Source organism: Lissotriton helveticus, chromosome 3_1, assembly GCF_964261635.1.
Source record: "Lissotriton helveticus chromosome 3_1, aLisHel1.1, whole genome shotgun sequence".
NCBI classification, from domain to species: domain Eukaryota; kingdom Metazoa; phylum Chordata; class Amphibia; order Caudata; family Salamandridae; genus Lissotriton; species Lissotriton helveticus.
In genome coordinates this window covers 1135216980-1135233963 of record NC_136061.1, presented here as the reverse complement: position 1 = coordinate 1135233963, position 16984 = coordinate 1135216980, and the positions used below count along the sequence as shown (strand labels likewise).

The window sequence follows — 16984 nt, the reverse complement described above, 5'->3', positions numbered from 1 at the left end:
GAAAAAACTGAGGGGGCTCTAGGGGCGTGGACATTGTAATTAAGTGGGTGACTTAAAAACACGTAAACTAAAAATCTGTGCTTAGCACAGTGGGCCGTCTGACTTGTATTTTGCTGATTCTGTCATTGTATGCAGATATGATACAAGAAGTAACATTATACCACCTACTACAAGTCAGGACTATTGACTTTGTCAATGGTTGTTAGTTGCATGAGATAGATAAGCTGCAACGATGGCTTGTTATATATAATATTGAAACAGCTTCCACTTAAAGCCCTGGTGACACCACGACAGTGTTGCTGCTCGTAAGTTTCAAAAAGAGAAGGGATATCCAGAGAGAAAATGACTAAGGATTTCCATTCCCCCTACAGCGCTCACCTGGCATGACGTCATGCCGTAACCTACACGTGTGAGAAGTGAGCAGTGTGAGCAGTGCACACTACTGGGAAGTAAGTAAGCAGTGCGAGCATGCACCCATCGATGTGCCCCTGTCACTGCAGTCCAGAAAAGAATGGACCGACCACCTGTGCCAGGGAACATAACAGAGCTATAGGGACCCGTTTCGAGGCCCCCTGTCAAAAACTGCCGCTGCTTAGCACCGGTGAGACCCGGCACACTTAAAGCCCTGGTTATAATCGTAATTAACACCTAATAGCCCTAGTCAGTATGCTGATTTCACCCTTATGTCATGATTCTGCATGAACTCATTCTGTTAAAACTGACCAGTATTACCAATCCCTCGAAGGTCCAGGTTGACGTAAAGCACAAGTAGCATGTATTAAAGACAAACCCCGTGCAGAGCTGCCTGAACGGAATATCACCGCATTATGCGCGTTGAATCCAGCAAATCGTGGTTCTTTTTCGTGACTGCAAGGAAACCGTTTCTATGCAGCAATTATGGCAGTTTTGTGCAATGAGCATGTTTGTTAAGCACCTGTGGTGCAATTACAGAGCTGTTATTCTTCACGGAAAACCCTGCAATTTTCTTTTTTACTCCCCGGGGGCGCAGCCGCTGTAAATACCGGTGGTACTGGGATGAATGGGCAAAATGGAGCCCTGCTGGCCCACCCTCTCTGTCTGGCAGCCTGAGCTGACATTTCAACGCGCCTTTCAGGCTCGCGGCTTGACAGGGGAGAAATGGGTAGGATCGTTGCTTCAGGGAGGTTTGAGGGAGGCCTGGGGTGTCACACACCCCCTAATACATGTATTCTGTATTAAATCGTTAGGTACAGGTGCTTTAAGTCGGGTATGGTGAGATGTTTGACAGATTTCACTTAGAATTTTTACATGGAGATAAAACCCCGCACACACTCGTCTTTTATTTAATTTATTTAAACGGTTTTATATAGCGCTGGCTAGACCCAAGGGTATCAGAGCGCTTTACAGGGGATGCGAGTGAAAACACTATGCAGTAGTACATTCGTACAAAAAGGAAAAGCAAACTATATGAGCAAAATGTAAAGAACAATAGATACATAGACAAGGAAATAAGAAGTAACATTTAGTCCATAACCGGACATTGGATATCTGTGCCAGCGTGGTTGGCCAGGGGACGTGGGGAGAAGGTATGGGGATAGGGTGGAGCCGGGGAGGGAGAAGGGGGAGGAGATGGCATGAAGGAGTACGCAGTGAATATATGATGGCTGGTAGGAAGATGGAGGTATATGTGAAGAAGAGAGGAGGGGGTAGGTCAGGCATAATGCGGTGAGAAACAACACCATAATGGGCAGGATGTGAGACCACTGTAAGATGCCCGCACTAAGGACCCCAGTATTTGAGGAGAAGGTGTCGCTTGAGGTCTCTTTTGAAGCTGAAGTATGAAGGGTTGCAACGTAGATCTTTGGGGAGAGAGTATCGGATTGTAGGCGCATTACTGGAGAAAGAGCGTGATTGGGTAGATTTCGTATTAACCAAGGGAGGAACCAGTATAAGAGCATTGGTGCTCCTCATTTAAAAGGTCTTAAAAAATGGTTATTTAGCAAAATAGTGAGTTTTAAGTACTCCTCACAATCCGCACTCGTCTCCTTTCCTACTGGCTCCTTAAGCCCCTCTCGTGCTGCATTTCTCACATAATGTATTTCAACCACTGTTATTGTTGGGTATTCGAAAGCCACCCCACCACCCCCTTAATTTTACTGAACAAGCTGCGCCCCTGAAGATGGGGTCACTGATGCAGGTACTAGTGTGGAGACTCGAGCAGCCAGTCGGTTTAGGTAATGCCCATAGGAGAAACACAAGCGTGATGTTTACAGTCCGCTTAGCAGTACGGAGGACACCCGCAAACTGCTGCTGTCACTGTGCAGTCCATAACTCTATGTATTCCTTGCCTACAGTCAGGTAAACCAGTTCATAAGCATGTAGTTGCGGTAGCACTCTCAGTGAATGTTGTTTATACCACCTCCTCTAGCTTCCTCAACACGCTCCTTCTACAGAAAATAATCGATGTTAACTGCTCCCCTTAATGCTTGTGTAAGGCCTGCCCTCTCCTCTTCTACTTCCTGTAGTATCCCAAACAACACAACTTTCAGTGGATAGAGACTAGGCCAGGGAGTGAGGGAACAATGATAAAGAAAACCTGGCTCAGAGTAAGTAAGCTTACCTAAGTAATGGCTGAGTTTTATTGTAAGTCAGTAGTTTGAAAGATAGGCCATAGAAAAAAAAGTTGTGAAGCTTTAGCTGGATGTTGGAGGGAATTTAGCAATTTTGAACTGGCAATAAATGACTCGTTATGGCACTTAAGGGTCCATACTTAACATTGGCCAGAGCTACATAAGGAACAGACCTATGGGACTTTCCACGTCAATGTCTACCTTGCATAAAGAGGGCAGTGATGCCAGGATACAGAGCCAGGATGTCAATCCATAGAGACGTCATCATAAACTGATCCTGGAAAGAGGGATAAATCATGTTGTTCACTAGAAGTGAAACATACCTTGTGATCATTCACCAAACACCACATCTTCTCCTTTTACTTTTCTTTGAAATTAATTGAAGCAAATATAAGTTGATCCTCGGAGAGCATATGCATTTTTGCATTTTGTGTTTTTGAATTCCTGTAACGGACAGTGTTTTTTATTTTTAACCGATATATGGAGGAGGTTTCTGTGTCTACAAATGTATTAAAATATGAGGGTGTTGCTGTTATAGAATGACGGTCATTGCAAATGAGAGGACTCTGTTGTTTGGAATTTAGAATCAATTTATCCACAGTTGTGGGGATGTTTACAGAAATTACAGGTATAGCAAATATGTTATGTGGTTTTGAGCACCCGGTGAAAACCATTGTCTGCAATTTTGCAATGTGTTATACAAAGAATAGCTGTTTGTGATCCCCAAAAGCTGATCTTTGCATTGCTCACCTGTTTCTAGTAAAATGTATAACACATTTACGGAATACATTCTCTAAATAAACATAGCGTCTAAACTTCACTCTTTCAGCATTGTAAAGTTTTGTGTATCATATCATAACTTAGGTTGTTGCAGATAGTTCTGTGCTCACAAGCATTATCTTTTCTCCGCAGATACAGCACGCTGCCCAGCAGAAGAACACTTAAAAATTCCAGATTAGTCAGTAAGAAGGATGATGTCCATGTATGCATCATGTGTTTGCGGGCCATAATGAACTATCAGGTATTTATATTGTCTGAACATAAATAATTTGTTTTAGCCAACACTATCTAAGTCAGAAAAACATTGACATCCCCTTTGTTAGGATTGTTGCATAGGTTTGGCTTGTAAAATCAATCGCCAAGCCACAGAGTGCAGGTAAGCGGATTAGCAGAGTTCTCAGACTCTCAGCATTTTTTTTGAAACGCTAGCTTAATAAATCAATCCTTCACAAGTGATGCAAATTTTTTGCAACAGTGTGCTTTATTTTTTCATCGTGTACCGCAGTGGCATCTAGGCTAACAGAAGCCATGCTTATGCTTGCGCATTACTTGACTCTTGGTTCAACCTTCACATTATCACATCCTCACTTCTATTTCCCATTTTTGTGGTCCATTCAATTCACGACTAGTGGGCCTTTCACCACATGGTTTCAAGGACATCAAAGTATGTAGCACATCTCTCAGGTGCTTACTTATGCCTGTTGAGTACGCATGTCGCTGTTAATTTCCTGTCAGGATTTGTATACAAGACCACTGCAGATATTGTCACCTTTACTATTATTTCCATCTGTTGTTGAGGACTGTTTACTTAATGATGTGTCCAGTTTTGTCTTTCTCAGCACCTGAAGGTCGTTCTTTGTGTGCTAAGGTTCTTTCATCTACACAACAGCCTAGGTTTACTTTATTTATTGAATTCATAAAGTTCCTTTATCCAAAGGGCTTTTTTGATGCTTTTCCTTGATCATGCATATGCCTCAGTTAAAAGTATTTTGTATGTACGGTTTGTGGACAGTCCTTCCCCATGACTTCACCTGCCCTGGGCTGCCACCATTATTGATGGCAGCTCACTTTATGTAGATTCCTAGATGTATTAGTCAAAGTCCCCTTGTAACAGATGCACAGTTTTGGCACATTCTCCTGGAGCTGTGGAGTTAGTTCTTAAGTAATATATTCTGCCTCTACGTACAAGGTAAACAATGGCCTGCAGTACCTGAAATGATGTAAACCTAGTTTCAGGCTTTTAGCTTAGCGCCTTCATGGCATGTCTGGCCTACAACGATACTGTAGGAGGACAAGTCAGGTTCACAATACTCCACATCCAGTGCTTTATAATTAAGGCTGTCAGTTTTCCATTTTTATTGACTTTCACAGATAAATACAGTCAGATAACAATGTGTTTTCCTGTCTGTATTTATTTTTTAAAGCGGAAAAATGCTGAAAGTTGTGCTTTTTGTGGGCGACTCTCCATGCTGGTTTTCGTGATTTCCAAGACAACAGCTGAGCGGATAGATAGCAGGGGAAGTTAAAAGCCGGTTGAGATTTCCCTGAATGCAGTCGTGTGTTAACATATATTTGTATTATAATGATGATATTTACCTGTAGGTATAGTGTTTTGCTATATTTGGCTGCTGAATTTGCTAAAATGCGACAGGCAGCAAAGTATGGGTGCATGTTTATCAGTTAAATAAATGTGGAAATATACTATTTTAAGACTCCATATATTCACAAAACACGAAATAAATATTGATAAATACCAATAAGGTGGCATAAAAAGAAATATGGGTAAATACAGACATAAGAAAAAAATACCATAAAACCAGAAGACCTATTTATAATTAATTCTCGACAAATACTATTCTAATTTTTAGGAGCTAAAACATGAAATTCTATAGTGCCCTTGCCACCCTTATGTTCATTTATCTTGCCAAAGTCTTTATAGAAATCAAGTCACTACTCCTCCACAGTGATGATGACAAATGTGTACTGCTCAATTTTCCCTGACGTTGAAAAGCTTAAAACATGAGCTTGATGGTACCCTGTAGCAAGACACGTGAGCTGCATTTGGATGATGTAGGCATGCATAGTATCACTTGGCTATTATGTATGCGTTTGAAAAGTTATTTGGGCCCAATAATGAGCAGGTCTGGGGGTAAAGCTCAAAGGAGAGCTCCTTGCAGATCAGGGAAGAAGGCAATCCTTGGGAAGGGCTATGGTTACAGGACAAGTAATCATTACAAGTCATATTTGTCCCACCACAAACAGAAAGTAACTATAATTACATAAGAAACACTGAGTCCTTTGATATTTTTGCTCCAAAAGCCCGTTCATTATTGGTACAGAAGACAGACTAGCCCATTTAATCAAAGGGAATCTGGAAATTATATAAAACGGTTACGATTAGGGCTGCAATCACTTTATTATACTGTATGCTGTCTTTAAGAATCTGTCTTGTTCAGTTATGTTTTTATGAAAGATTCATAACTATAGTACGTTTTCTTGGTTTTGTTTTTAGTATGGCTTCAATATGGTCATGTCTCATCTTCATGCTGTCAATGAAATTGCACTAAGTTTAAACAACAAAAACCCCAGGTAAGTATTTTTTTCTACAGACCTGAGAATAAATGAAGGTCGTTGTAGTCTGAAATCTTAATGACATGTTGCATATTTTCCATCAACAAAAATTAGTATAGGTTTCTTGTGTATTTATGCTATTAATAAAGCTGTTGACTAGTTGGTTTTCATTGTAGGGTGATGTTACAGTGATCATGTTGTTTCAGATGGTGATCATCTACGATTTATAGAGTGCAACCAATTCTGCCTTGATGTTTCCCATCATAAAGAGACACCAAAACATTTGTGATGAGACACTTTTTCTGGCCTGTGATTATTTTTTTTATCCTGGCTTAATTACTCTATCACTAGCACAACTAGTCCACACTAATAGCACAAAACATAATAAACCTGTTTTAAAACCACTATCTTACACAGGATATTTTAAAGTGTCTGTGGACTCACAAAGGACTCCTAGATTAAAGAGGGCATGTAAATATTGCTAGATTATTTGCAGCAGTTTGCAGATCAATTATTAGGCCATCATTTCTTCCTTTTATGGTGCTCAACAAAAGTGATAAAAAGAAGCTGAAGGGATCTAACCCACATTTCATCAAAACTGTTAGATATGAATTATAGTCTGTGTGATAAGGAGTAACCAGATGCCTTCCCTGTTCTGAGGAGCTCGGTCTACACTGCGGTGGCAAAAATCAAACTAACCAGAGTGTATCTGTTGCTTTTCTTTGTATGTGGGTGAGCTGCTGCAGTTGGATAGATTTTTTGGTCTGTGGTTGTACTGATTTGCGCATGAGCATCGTGGAAAGCACGTAGCTGTTTACTGCAGCCCTTAGGGTAAGGTAGCAGTATGTAATAAGGAGTAGTCTCAAACATTCCCACCACAACTTTTGATGTAAACATGAATTTCCATCTTTGTCTCATTCACGGACCAGTTCAGAAATGTAAAAAGGTCTTTGCAAAGAAAGAAGCCTATCAGGCACTTTCACAGCGGACCTCTGTGTCGAGGTAGGTGGGGGAAGATCTGCTGGCCCCGATATGGATGTCTTCTAAACATTTCCACCCCGCTGAAGACTCCACGGATAATGTCTGAATTGGTTTGGCAAAATATTGGGCGAATGGTCAAATGTTATGCAGCGTATATAATCAACTCTTATAATGTGGCCCCACACTGGTATTGCATCTGGGGCTGTATCATGAACTCACCCGCTCTCTGTGCGCAGACACTGACTGCAGCTGTGCCCGTTTTTCAGGAAATCCTACTATGTACCACACATGTACCAACTTGGTAACTGCACAAGTTAATGTATGTGGGTCAGACATCGTAGCTTGGAAAAGAGAGCGGCAACCGACATCAGTGCTTGCGCTAACTCATGGAATTACTAAGCTAGTGCTTGCACTGGAGAATTTGCCGTGTCTTCACAAATGGGTACACAGTCGCAGCCCAGGTTCTTAGATTGGCCCTTGTTGTCAAGAATGCGGTTAGACTGGTGCAAAGGTCTGCCAATTCATCCACAGTGAGAGATACAGTGTCTGACTCATGCTGGTGAAGTCAGGGTCAGCTGGGCACCTTCTCCCAAATTCCCAAATATTAAATAATTCCAGGAAGGAGTTCACTAGCCGGTCTAATAGCCTAGCACATGTAGATTTATTGTTAAACCCAAGTCCACATTGTAACAAAATCTCTTGTCGTGATATAGTAATTTGAATGCTGGCAGAATGAATGTAGCATGTTATTTAAGTCCCAAATACAGGCTGCTTCCTCTGTTGCTTGATCTACAGTCTGGCCCTTCTTGCATTTTGGGAGGTGTTTTTAATTTTGCTCTTTCCTATTGCCCCAAACCTCAGTTATTTAGATATGACACGGCAAGTGAATGTACATCGGGAATGTCCTGGGTTGTATTAGAAGAGATGAAATGAGTGAATGACAAATTATAAGGCTAACGTAGCGCACTGCTACACAACCATCTTTAGGTTGTCTCCTAGAATGTGGTGGTCTTGGATGCTTTTTCCCGTTTGTTTACATTTCTTTGGTCTCCTTTGTCATCGGCTCCCTTTGTTCTCTCTTTAATTTCATTATATGATTTTCTTTTTTCGTCTTTGCTATTACTACACCTCCTTTTCTCATGATGTCTACTATGTAAATTCTAAAACTAAGTCAATGATCTGGGACAGTCACATTCGTGTGTGATTCAAACCAACCTTCACTACTAGGAAATACAGCCCCTCTGTCAGCCTTGGTGTCCGTCTTTCTCCATTTTTAATATGACTTGTTTATTAAGTTATGTTGTGTGTCGCATTTAAGAAGAAAATTAACAAACATATTAATTGAAAAAGATGAGAAGAAATGGTCACCTGGATTTTGAGTACTGTGACTGTTGCGAAGTAAGTCTTATGTGGCACTACAATCCTCATTCCTAAATAGTGTTTTTCTTTCCTGGCTATGATTTCTTAATCTGTGTCTCTGTACATATAGACAGGAGAGGTTAAGGTGAGTGTGTTGTTAGCCAAGGATAATATAAAAAGTATTTGGCCCTAGGTCACAGAGAATTGTGCTCACATAAGTTCAACACAGATGTGCAAAGAAAGCGCAAAATCCTAATTCTGCTTTTCAGAGTCTGTTTTGGTGGAATTCAGGCATTGTGATGGGATGGCTTCCTTTGCATGTTTATGACTGGGGACGTTTTTGTGCCCATTTCTAGGTGAGCATCCTCAAATTCTGAGTTTTCTGATAGTTCCCATTGCAGTTTACCAAATTGGAAATGCATACCAATGTACTATTATGAGAGGCAACATAGGGTGTTTTTTCATCATGAAAATGGGAAGTGAACACTTTCATGTTTTATAGGGCCGTATATGAAGTATTTTCTCTGTGTGGGGCAATGTTTTCCCCGTGCAGAAAGCAAATTATAGGATAATGCTCATTATGAAAAACACTTAAACATGCAGATTGTTCAGCTTGTTAAAAAGAAGCCTGTATGTGTAAATGTTACTCATTGCATTATTCCAGGAATCATATGGCTGTCATACGTTTCCTGGAATACACCTGGGATTCTTTGTCTAGCCCTAAAAACTGGAAATTTTCCTCACACATGGGAATGATCCAAAGGGAAGAGATTTTCAACTTTTTCACTTTTATGTTTCTGAATTGAGTCCATAGCTAAAAAAAAAAAAAATCAATGAGTTAATGCTCTGGTGAGGCTAACAAAATATAGGTACATGTATGCATGTGTGTGTCCCCACACACACATTGTTGAATATGCACGCTTGTCTGCAAAAGAATGAATGTGGCTGTTCAGAAGCTGCTCAATGGAAGCCTCAATGACCGCCCTCCCCGCCGTCATCCATCTTGGAGCGCAGGCGGCATCGCGCGCATCACATGGCAGACATTGATTCTAGTGTTTTTTCTTTCTCCACAGAACAAAAGCCCTGGTTCTGGAGCTCCTGGCGGCGGTGTGTCTTGTCCGAGGAGGGCACGAAATCATTCTATCTGCGTTTGATAACTTTAAGGAGGTAGGATACCTATGTGGCTGAGTTCATGCCTTGCGGTCTCATTGATGCAGGCGGCGGGAGCCATGAAGGGACATTCTTGAGATATAACCATGACATGTTTCTTTCCAGAATGAAGAGTTGTGTTATCAAATGTTCTCAAAGTGAAACATTGAAACAAGACGAGGCTTTAGGATCTGTTTGAATGGGTAATCTTTCTGAGTCACTGTTTGTGGCAAGTTTTATTTGTAAGCAGAACAGAATGCTATGTGCCTGTGTGTCATTTTGTTTGTCCGCTTGTGAAAGTCTGTGCACAATCATAATACCATAGGGTGTCCTGAGTCCCCGATCGTAGACCGCGCATTGATAGCAGAGGACATCGGGTGGCGGAAGCTGTTACTGAATTTTAAGGAGTAGTTTATACGTTTGAGTGAATACATGATTTTGGTTATGGGCAGAATTGATCATGGAAAATAAGCTGAGTTTATATCTGCATTGCCCTGGTTCGCACCAGTCTTGAACGGTCTGTCGGAATGGTTTGAGGTGTGTGATCTTGTGCTTTGGTTCTCTAACAGTTGAAGATACTGTTTGAGGCTCCAAAGAGGTGTAGGTGAACAGAGAGTGGGAAGCCCTAGTTTCTGATTTCACCTGACTGGCAACAAGGCACATTGCTCTGCAGTGTTTAGCTGCGATTGAGAGCAAGAGCATTTGGCAGATTTGGTGTTGCATTTATGGAGAGGGTGTTACTACTTTCGGTTTACCATTTTTGGTTAGTGGGTTCAACCAGCCTGTAGCATTCTTGCTCAAAAAGTTGTAATTATGGTTATCTCACGCCAGCATATTACCGTGGATCTGAATAATTCAGGTTGATTTTGTTTGTTTTACTTTTTTTTTTACCCAGGGCTAATTTTAGAACAGGCTAATAATAAGGGTCTTGTGTGTGGTGGATACTGTTCTTGCTTGTGTTATATCAACATTTGGGAGAAATGTGACAAAAGGCAGATTCCAGGTAATGGAACACTTACATTGAGGTTGATGAGACACTGGACAGGCGATTGATTGAACAGTGGGGGTTCGGCCAGTAGAGTTAGTTTCAGTGATCTACAAAAAGGAACAGCAGAAATTGTATGACCATTAAACTGTATTCCATCAAATGAGGGAAAACATTAAAAAATGCAGCCAGTTAAGCGGAATGAAGCAACTGAAATTAAGCGGAGGTCACCATGGCGAGGAAGGCGTGGCAAAGTGTGGCTAAGGAGGTTTCAGGATGACTTGGTCAAGATTGGATGAATCGTTATGAATGAGGGGTGAGATTTAATAAGAGTGAGTAATTCAAATTGAAGATGAATTCAGTTGATGCAAATGAGGAATTATAAGCAATGAAAGTTAAATAATCTTGGTTTCGGGCCATGGAGCATGTGTATGCAAGGGACTAGCATGATAAGTAGATGTACATTCTGGTGATATGCATTAGACAAATTCTTGTTTATTTACCTACTTCCATTTACACGGCACTGAGCATGTTGCCAACTTTCTGGTTTAAATTTGCGTCATGTGTGGCGGCCGTGTGTGAGTGGAAGCACGACAAAAAGAAAGGGTTCATTTTACTTGGGTTGTGATAGGGTGTAGAGGGCTGTATGGTAGTATTTTAGATTAGAATGGGGAATGGTAAATAATAAGTGATTAATAAACACCGGCTGTGCCCCCTGTGTCAAGGACGGTAAGAGTCTGGACACGACTAGATGCGAGTCTCACAGCTGGTGCCAATGAATTGACTTTTCCTGTGATGCTGTTCAGCAGCTGCTGGGTTGCCTTCAATCGTGTTATGAAAAGCATATGGTTTAGTGTTCTTTTAATGATGGTAAATGGAATTCCCTGGCACGGAGCCCAGTACCCCAAGGACACTTCCCCCACTAAACATGCCCACTTAAAGTGAAGAAGTTATCCACCTTGATAATGACTGAGAACCACACAGAATCTGGATACTATAGATCCCTGCCCTTGATGGATACAGACTAAAACATCTATGCTAAGATTGTGGCATGTAGAGTTAAGAACACTTAGGACACATTGACCCACCAGGATACTTGCAAAATCCTGCCAGGGATGGCTATCAAGCTAAACATGTGCAGGCCCCCCTCTGTCGCTGATGGACACCTCTGGCGCACCTCAGGTGGTTTCCTCACTACACGTAGTAATGCTGCCCCGCCAGAGTTACTGCTTTTTATGTTACATAACAGCAACAATGATTTGTACAGCGCTCTTTAACTCTCTTCTAGGGTCTCTTGGCGCAAGTTAGGTGGAACCTCTAAGCCAAAAGCAATAATGATGAGAAATGCAAGTTTTTCCTGCATTTGAAATAAAGGTGGTTTTCTATTTTTCGGTGAGTTGGTTGGCCAAGGTCCAACCTTTAATGTATTTCGCTGATATGGTTGTTTTGGGCTGCATCTACGAGAGTGCCCGTCAACGACATACTGTCCAGTTACGTAGAGACAGCCAGTATGGCGGTGCAGCCTGAGACCACCCCTGGCCTGTATTTGCTTTGATTGTTGAAATCCTGGCCACCTTTTTGCTAAATGAACGCACGGAGAGAGGGGCGCCAAATCTGGGGCTTGAGGTGCTCCATTTTGTTATATGTTGTTGTTGATATGTTACTACACACATTTCACCGTGCTGTTGTTTACCACTCCTGTTGGATGATGGCGCTCAGAGTCGTGGACAGGTTGAGTCCTGGGACACCCCTAGCTAGCACTGAAGACCTTGACGGTATTGGACACCCTGGCTTCTTATGACAACATCAAGAAGGAAACATTCATAGATCTTAAGCATTAAAAGCCTGGTCTTTGTTACAAAGTGTACCTGGTTTCTGACTGAAGTGCATTATATACAGCTTTTTTATGTTGTATCGCCAGCATTTGTATAGCGCACTACTTCCGTTTCTGCAGCCTCAAAGCGCACTCGGGATTATATGTGCCCCGTCTGCATGTCGGAGGCTTTTTCTTATAACTGAATCATGTGTAGCGCGATGTCATTGTACCTGGTGAGTCACAAGCGCTGGTAGACATTTCTAACCATAAGAAGCAACATACAGACTAAAGCACAACTGTGCCCAACAGCAGTGTTTCTTTATACTTATTCATGGTGCAAGCTGTCTCGGTGCCTCTACAGGGGTGTCTAGTGCCTTTGTAACTGGTACAAGCTTTTTAAAGGCTTATAGTGCAATCTGTTTTTATTGACAAAATGGAACTGTAACAAACTTTGAGGGAAGTGAGGATTGTTGAAACTGATTTTTTTTTTCTCCGAAAAACGAGATTTTGTGCTCTTTTTTGTGAAACTAGAAAATTGATCAATACTATCTCATATTCGATACCAAGAAATGGAAATTGTCTGGAAAGTAGCAACAGAAAAATATTCACTTTAAAATCTAATTCTCTGTGTAAAAATCGAACCAGTTCCTGTCCATCATTTGGAAAGTACCAGAGAATCCGGATGTATTGAGAGCAGCATTTAAAGGGCCTTGCAGCGCGTGCCCGTCAGCTGTAACTTATTGGACTCAACATGGCTGCGTTGTTTACATTCCAGCGTAAGCCACCTGAGTGACGGGCTGGGGAGATCTGCAGTATCACGGGGCAAGCACGGCTGCATAGCCCGCCGGAGATTAGCAGCGCGCGGCAGCTGCGCCCCCCTCTACCCCTGCACCGGGTCCGAAGGGAGGAATGCAAACAAACCAGTCAGCACAAGTGGCAGCAGCTAAGAATACCAGCAGACTCTTGCTGGCGTCCTCAGCCGACACCAGGTGCCCACTCGGACTATACGGGAGCCCCCCCCCCCTTCCATTGTGCTTTCAAAGATGGAGGCTTGGATGGACAGAACCAAGTTTTCACTTAGGCATAGATGCATCAAGCTAATCACCGCTCGCAAGGAGGCAGATTCTCAGAATCTGCCAGGGGGGCAGATTCTCAGAATCTGCCCCTTACCGACCGGTATTTTTGCATTTGGGATGCATCATCCCAAATGCAAAAATCGCAATTAAAGAAATCGCAAAATTGCGATTACTTAAATTGCTATTGCATTTAAGGAATCTCAAATTGAGATTCCTTAAATGCAATGCATTAAAGTTAAAAAATTAGCCATTTCGCTAATAGAGGGAGCAAATTACCATGAAGTTGAACTTCATGGTAATTTGCAAAAACTTTGAAAAATGCACTAAAGTGCATTTTTCAAAGTTCCATTTTACACACAAACATGCCCTTAGGGCACGTGTGTGTGCAAGATGTACCCATATGCAGATTTCAGGGGTGCAACAGGGCACCCTTGAAATTGCAATCTCAATTTGCGATTCTCTAATTGAGAATCGCAAATTGAGATTGTCTTCCTATTCATTCCTATGGGGAATGAATGGGGAGGTATTGGCGAGTCGCAATTAAGGCATTTTGAGAAATCGCTATTTTTTAAGCGAGTTCTTCATGCATTGCATTTTGCTATTCCTTATTAGCGAATCCTTATTTTTCGCTAATAAGGAATCGCAAAATGGATGCTTGCTGAATCTATAGGTTAGAACTGGTCGAGCTGTGATCTGGAATATAGCAATTTACCAAGAAGTAAAAGGATTGCAAATGTTATGGGATCTGCAGGAGCTTCAGAGTCCAGTGGGCGAGCCTATCTTCCATTTCCCTGTATGTATGTACAGGAATTTATATAGCGCAAATCACCGAGCGGTTTCTAAGCGCTTGCTTAGGGAACCCGTCCTGGTATTCCCCTGTGAGATAACCCCGGCAGGGTATCCGCAAGGTGAAAGCCAGGCATCCCGCCACGAGGGGCCGTTGTGGAGATTAAGCAAGCTATTGCCCAGAGTCGCAGAGTGTGAACCCGTGAATTGAGTAGGCACCGTAGCGAGAATTGTCGAGTCCATGGACATTTTAGGACTCAAGACCCCGCCGAACCGGGAATTGAACCCTGATCCCGGGCTGACCTCTCCTTCCAGGTCTGCCTCCTCTAACCAGTGAGCCACACTTCTCCACACTCTTCCCTGGTGGTGGTAATGTTCCCCGACTACAGATTAGGGATGGTCCACAGGAGCTGCAAATATTGTGGTGTGGTTAAAGGTCTTTATGGTTTTTAGTTGGTAAGGTGTCACTTGGAAGGTTCTTCTGCGGCTTGAACCCCTGAATGGATGGGCGAGTGCTTCTCCTAGCCCTGCGGTGAGTTCCTAGTGTGACAGAAAAGTGCTGCCGTCTGCCAGTCACAGGTAGAGTGTAACCAGTCTGCAGTGCTTGTTCTGTCGTCCCTCTACCCAGGAAGTGGCAGTAGTCCATCCATCTTTTGGTATGTGCTGGATCCAGCCAAGGAAGGAAAGCCAGGGTCGGCATATGCTCCTGGCTTGGCCTTCAGTAGCCGTGCCTCTGCCCTTCATATTGCCCCTCTCAGGGGTCACGAAGGCAAGGATTAGAGAAAGGAAGTAGGTCTCCAAGAGCCGGTTCTGGTGGAATAATGAATCCTGTGCAGAAATGTGTATGTTGACTGCCTAGTCACAGGTTCAAATTATAGCTGGTTCACTCAGGCATTCAATCTTCCAAGGTCAATACAAAAAGGAACCATGGAGTTAGGTAACAGTAAACATACATTATATATTGTTAGTGCCCGGAGACTGGTGGAGGGTGAAGAGATACTCTACAAATATAGCTACTAAGAGATATCGCCGTTTAGTGACTAGTTCTCACTCCTTTCTCTTCACCTAGCCATGCTGAAGGCAACCGGAAGCCATTGTGGCACAGAAACTGAAAACTGTGCGGTCAGTGCGATGGTGAGGATGGGGCAGTGTCTGAGGGTGCGCGGCCTCACTCCACCTACCCCGGGCGTTTAGGTAGCTCAACACCATTACATTGATTTGAGCATGCAGTAGATAGTTGTTGGTCATGTCCGGAATGGGCGAGACATTTTCTGTTCGGTAAAGACCAAGTGCGGGGATGAGCAGGGCCGGCTTTAGGGCAGTGCGACTGGTGCAGCCGCACTTGGCGCTGACCTGTGGAGGGGGCACCAAACTCAAGGGGAGGCGCTCTGTTTAGCAATAGCTTATGATTGGAGAGATGAGGCACACTTTTGATCAGTGGTAGTGAGAGGATCTGAGGAGGCCGTCATGGGGTGTGGGGGCACCAAAACTTATAGTCGCACCGGGTGCCACCAGCGCTAAAGCCAGCCCTGGGTAGGAACGCGCCCCAGGAGCTAGGAGGGCAAGTGGATGAGTGCCCCAGTTAACTTGACTCTGGAAATCCTTTCAGATGCTCAGTGCTGATGGTCTTGGTTTCTTTTTGGTCACTGTTAGATCCCAGCCTTACCTTTGCACACCCTTGTGCAGGCCCCAATAATCCCCTGTGGCCCAGTTTATTTAGTGACATTTTAAAGAAATAAATAGAACTGGGAACGAGGCGCTATTCTGCGTAGACAAGCTTCTAGGTAAGTGGAGCCTGCCTGCAGCCGAAGGCCTAAACAAGCAGCAGCTGTCCCTGGATCAACACTGCGAGCCGGCCCGCCTGGCCTGCGTGCAGAACATGGTTCTTAAAATATTAAATCTAACCCTAGTTTTGCGCCTAACACCGCTGCCACTTGTATCCTTGTTTTCTGTGCTCGTATGAAACTCCTTATTTGTAGCATCGAGATGTTTGTAAGCTGAAAAATAGTTTGTGATTTAAATGTAATGTTATTTTTGTGGATGTCCTCGTTGCGGATAAAAAAGTTTTGTGATAAAAAAAAATATTTCATTATATTTTTGGGGCTGGAAAGTTGACCGTGCTGCATTTAGGGATCTGAAAAGCTCATATAAAGTCGGAAAATACCATTCACTTTGTAAAAATCTTGGCGCTGAGTAACAGATGTTTGCTACCCAACTTGACTGTACTCGCTTTATCAAGCTCGGCAGGATGAAAGGCTGAATACACCTGTCCAGTTTCAGACCTGTGCCCATGAGGTCCGTCACTGATTCCTGCAGAGGATTCATTATTCCACTGAGCCACCAAAGTTGAACCCAGAGCCAAATAAAACTGCACAAATGCACAGTTTTGTTTGTAGCCATTCACTGTGGTTTACGATTTCATACTTTTGGTCATTTGGATATGCCCATAGCAGCATTTAGGAGTGCAAGTCAGAATTGCACTCGTAAATGAGTATAGTCATGAAAAGTAACGTCAGTACCATGTAATAATGTGCGTGAGTAAATCTCACGGTTATGTTGTGGGCACAGCAAGGGTCGGGCACCTGCAAATGGCGATGAACTCATACTTAGACGTTTGTGGGCGTTCGCAAAACTTTTTGCAGCAGATATTTTTGGGGGCATTTATTTCATCATATGCATCCGTTTTCAGAGTGGAAATGGTCGTAACACTTCCAAATGGTAAATGTTTACATTTATCTGACCCTCGAAAACGATCCCCACCAGAGAAGAGGACAATACCCGTTATCTCCGTGCTTAATTTGCAGAAGCATAAATGCCAGGGCCCAAAGTTTTTCCAGAGCCTGCCGCTGCCAAATGTTGGGGGTGCTGAATT

At 42.9% G+C, this 16984-nt stretch overlaps 1 protein-coding gene across 9 annotated transcripts in view; it reads left to right on the top strand.

The window, feature by feature from the left end:
* The window catches only part of FMNL2 (formin like 2), a 569063-nt gene that overhangs the window by 429466 nt on the left and 122613 nt on the right, over nt 1-16984 (top strand). For all 9 annotated transcript variants that reach the window (XR_013608767.1, XR_013608766.1, XM_078681739.1 and 6 more), the window contains 3 exons: nt 3522-3630; nt 5902-5978; nt 9374-9467. Coding sequence is in view for 7 of the 9 variants with exons in the window: in XM_078681739.1 (XP_078537865.1) it covers nt 3522-3630; nt 5902-5978; nt 9374-9467 (280 nt within the window). In the remaining 2 variants the exon portion in view is untranslated. The remainder of the gene's footprint in view (nt 1-3521; nt 3631-5901; nt 5979-9373; nt 9468-16984) is intronic.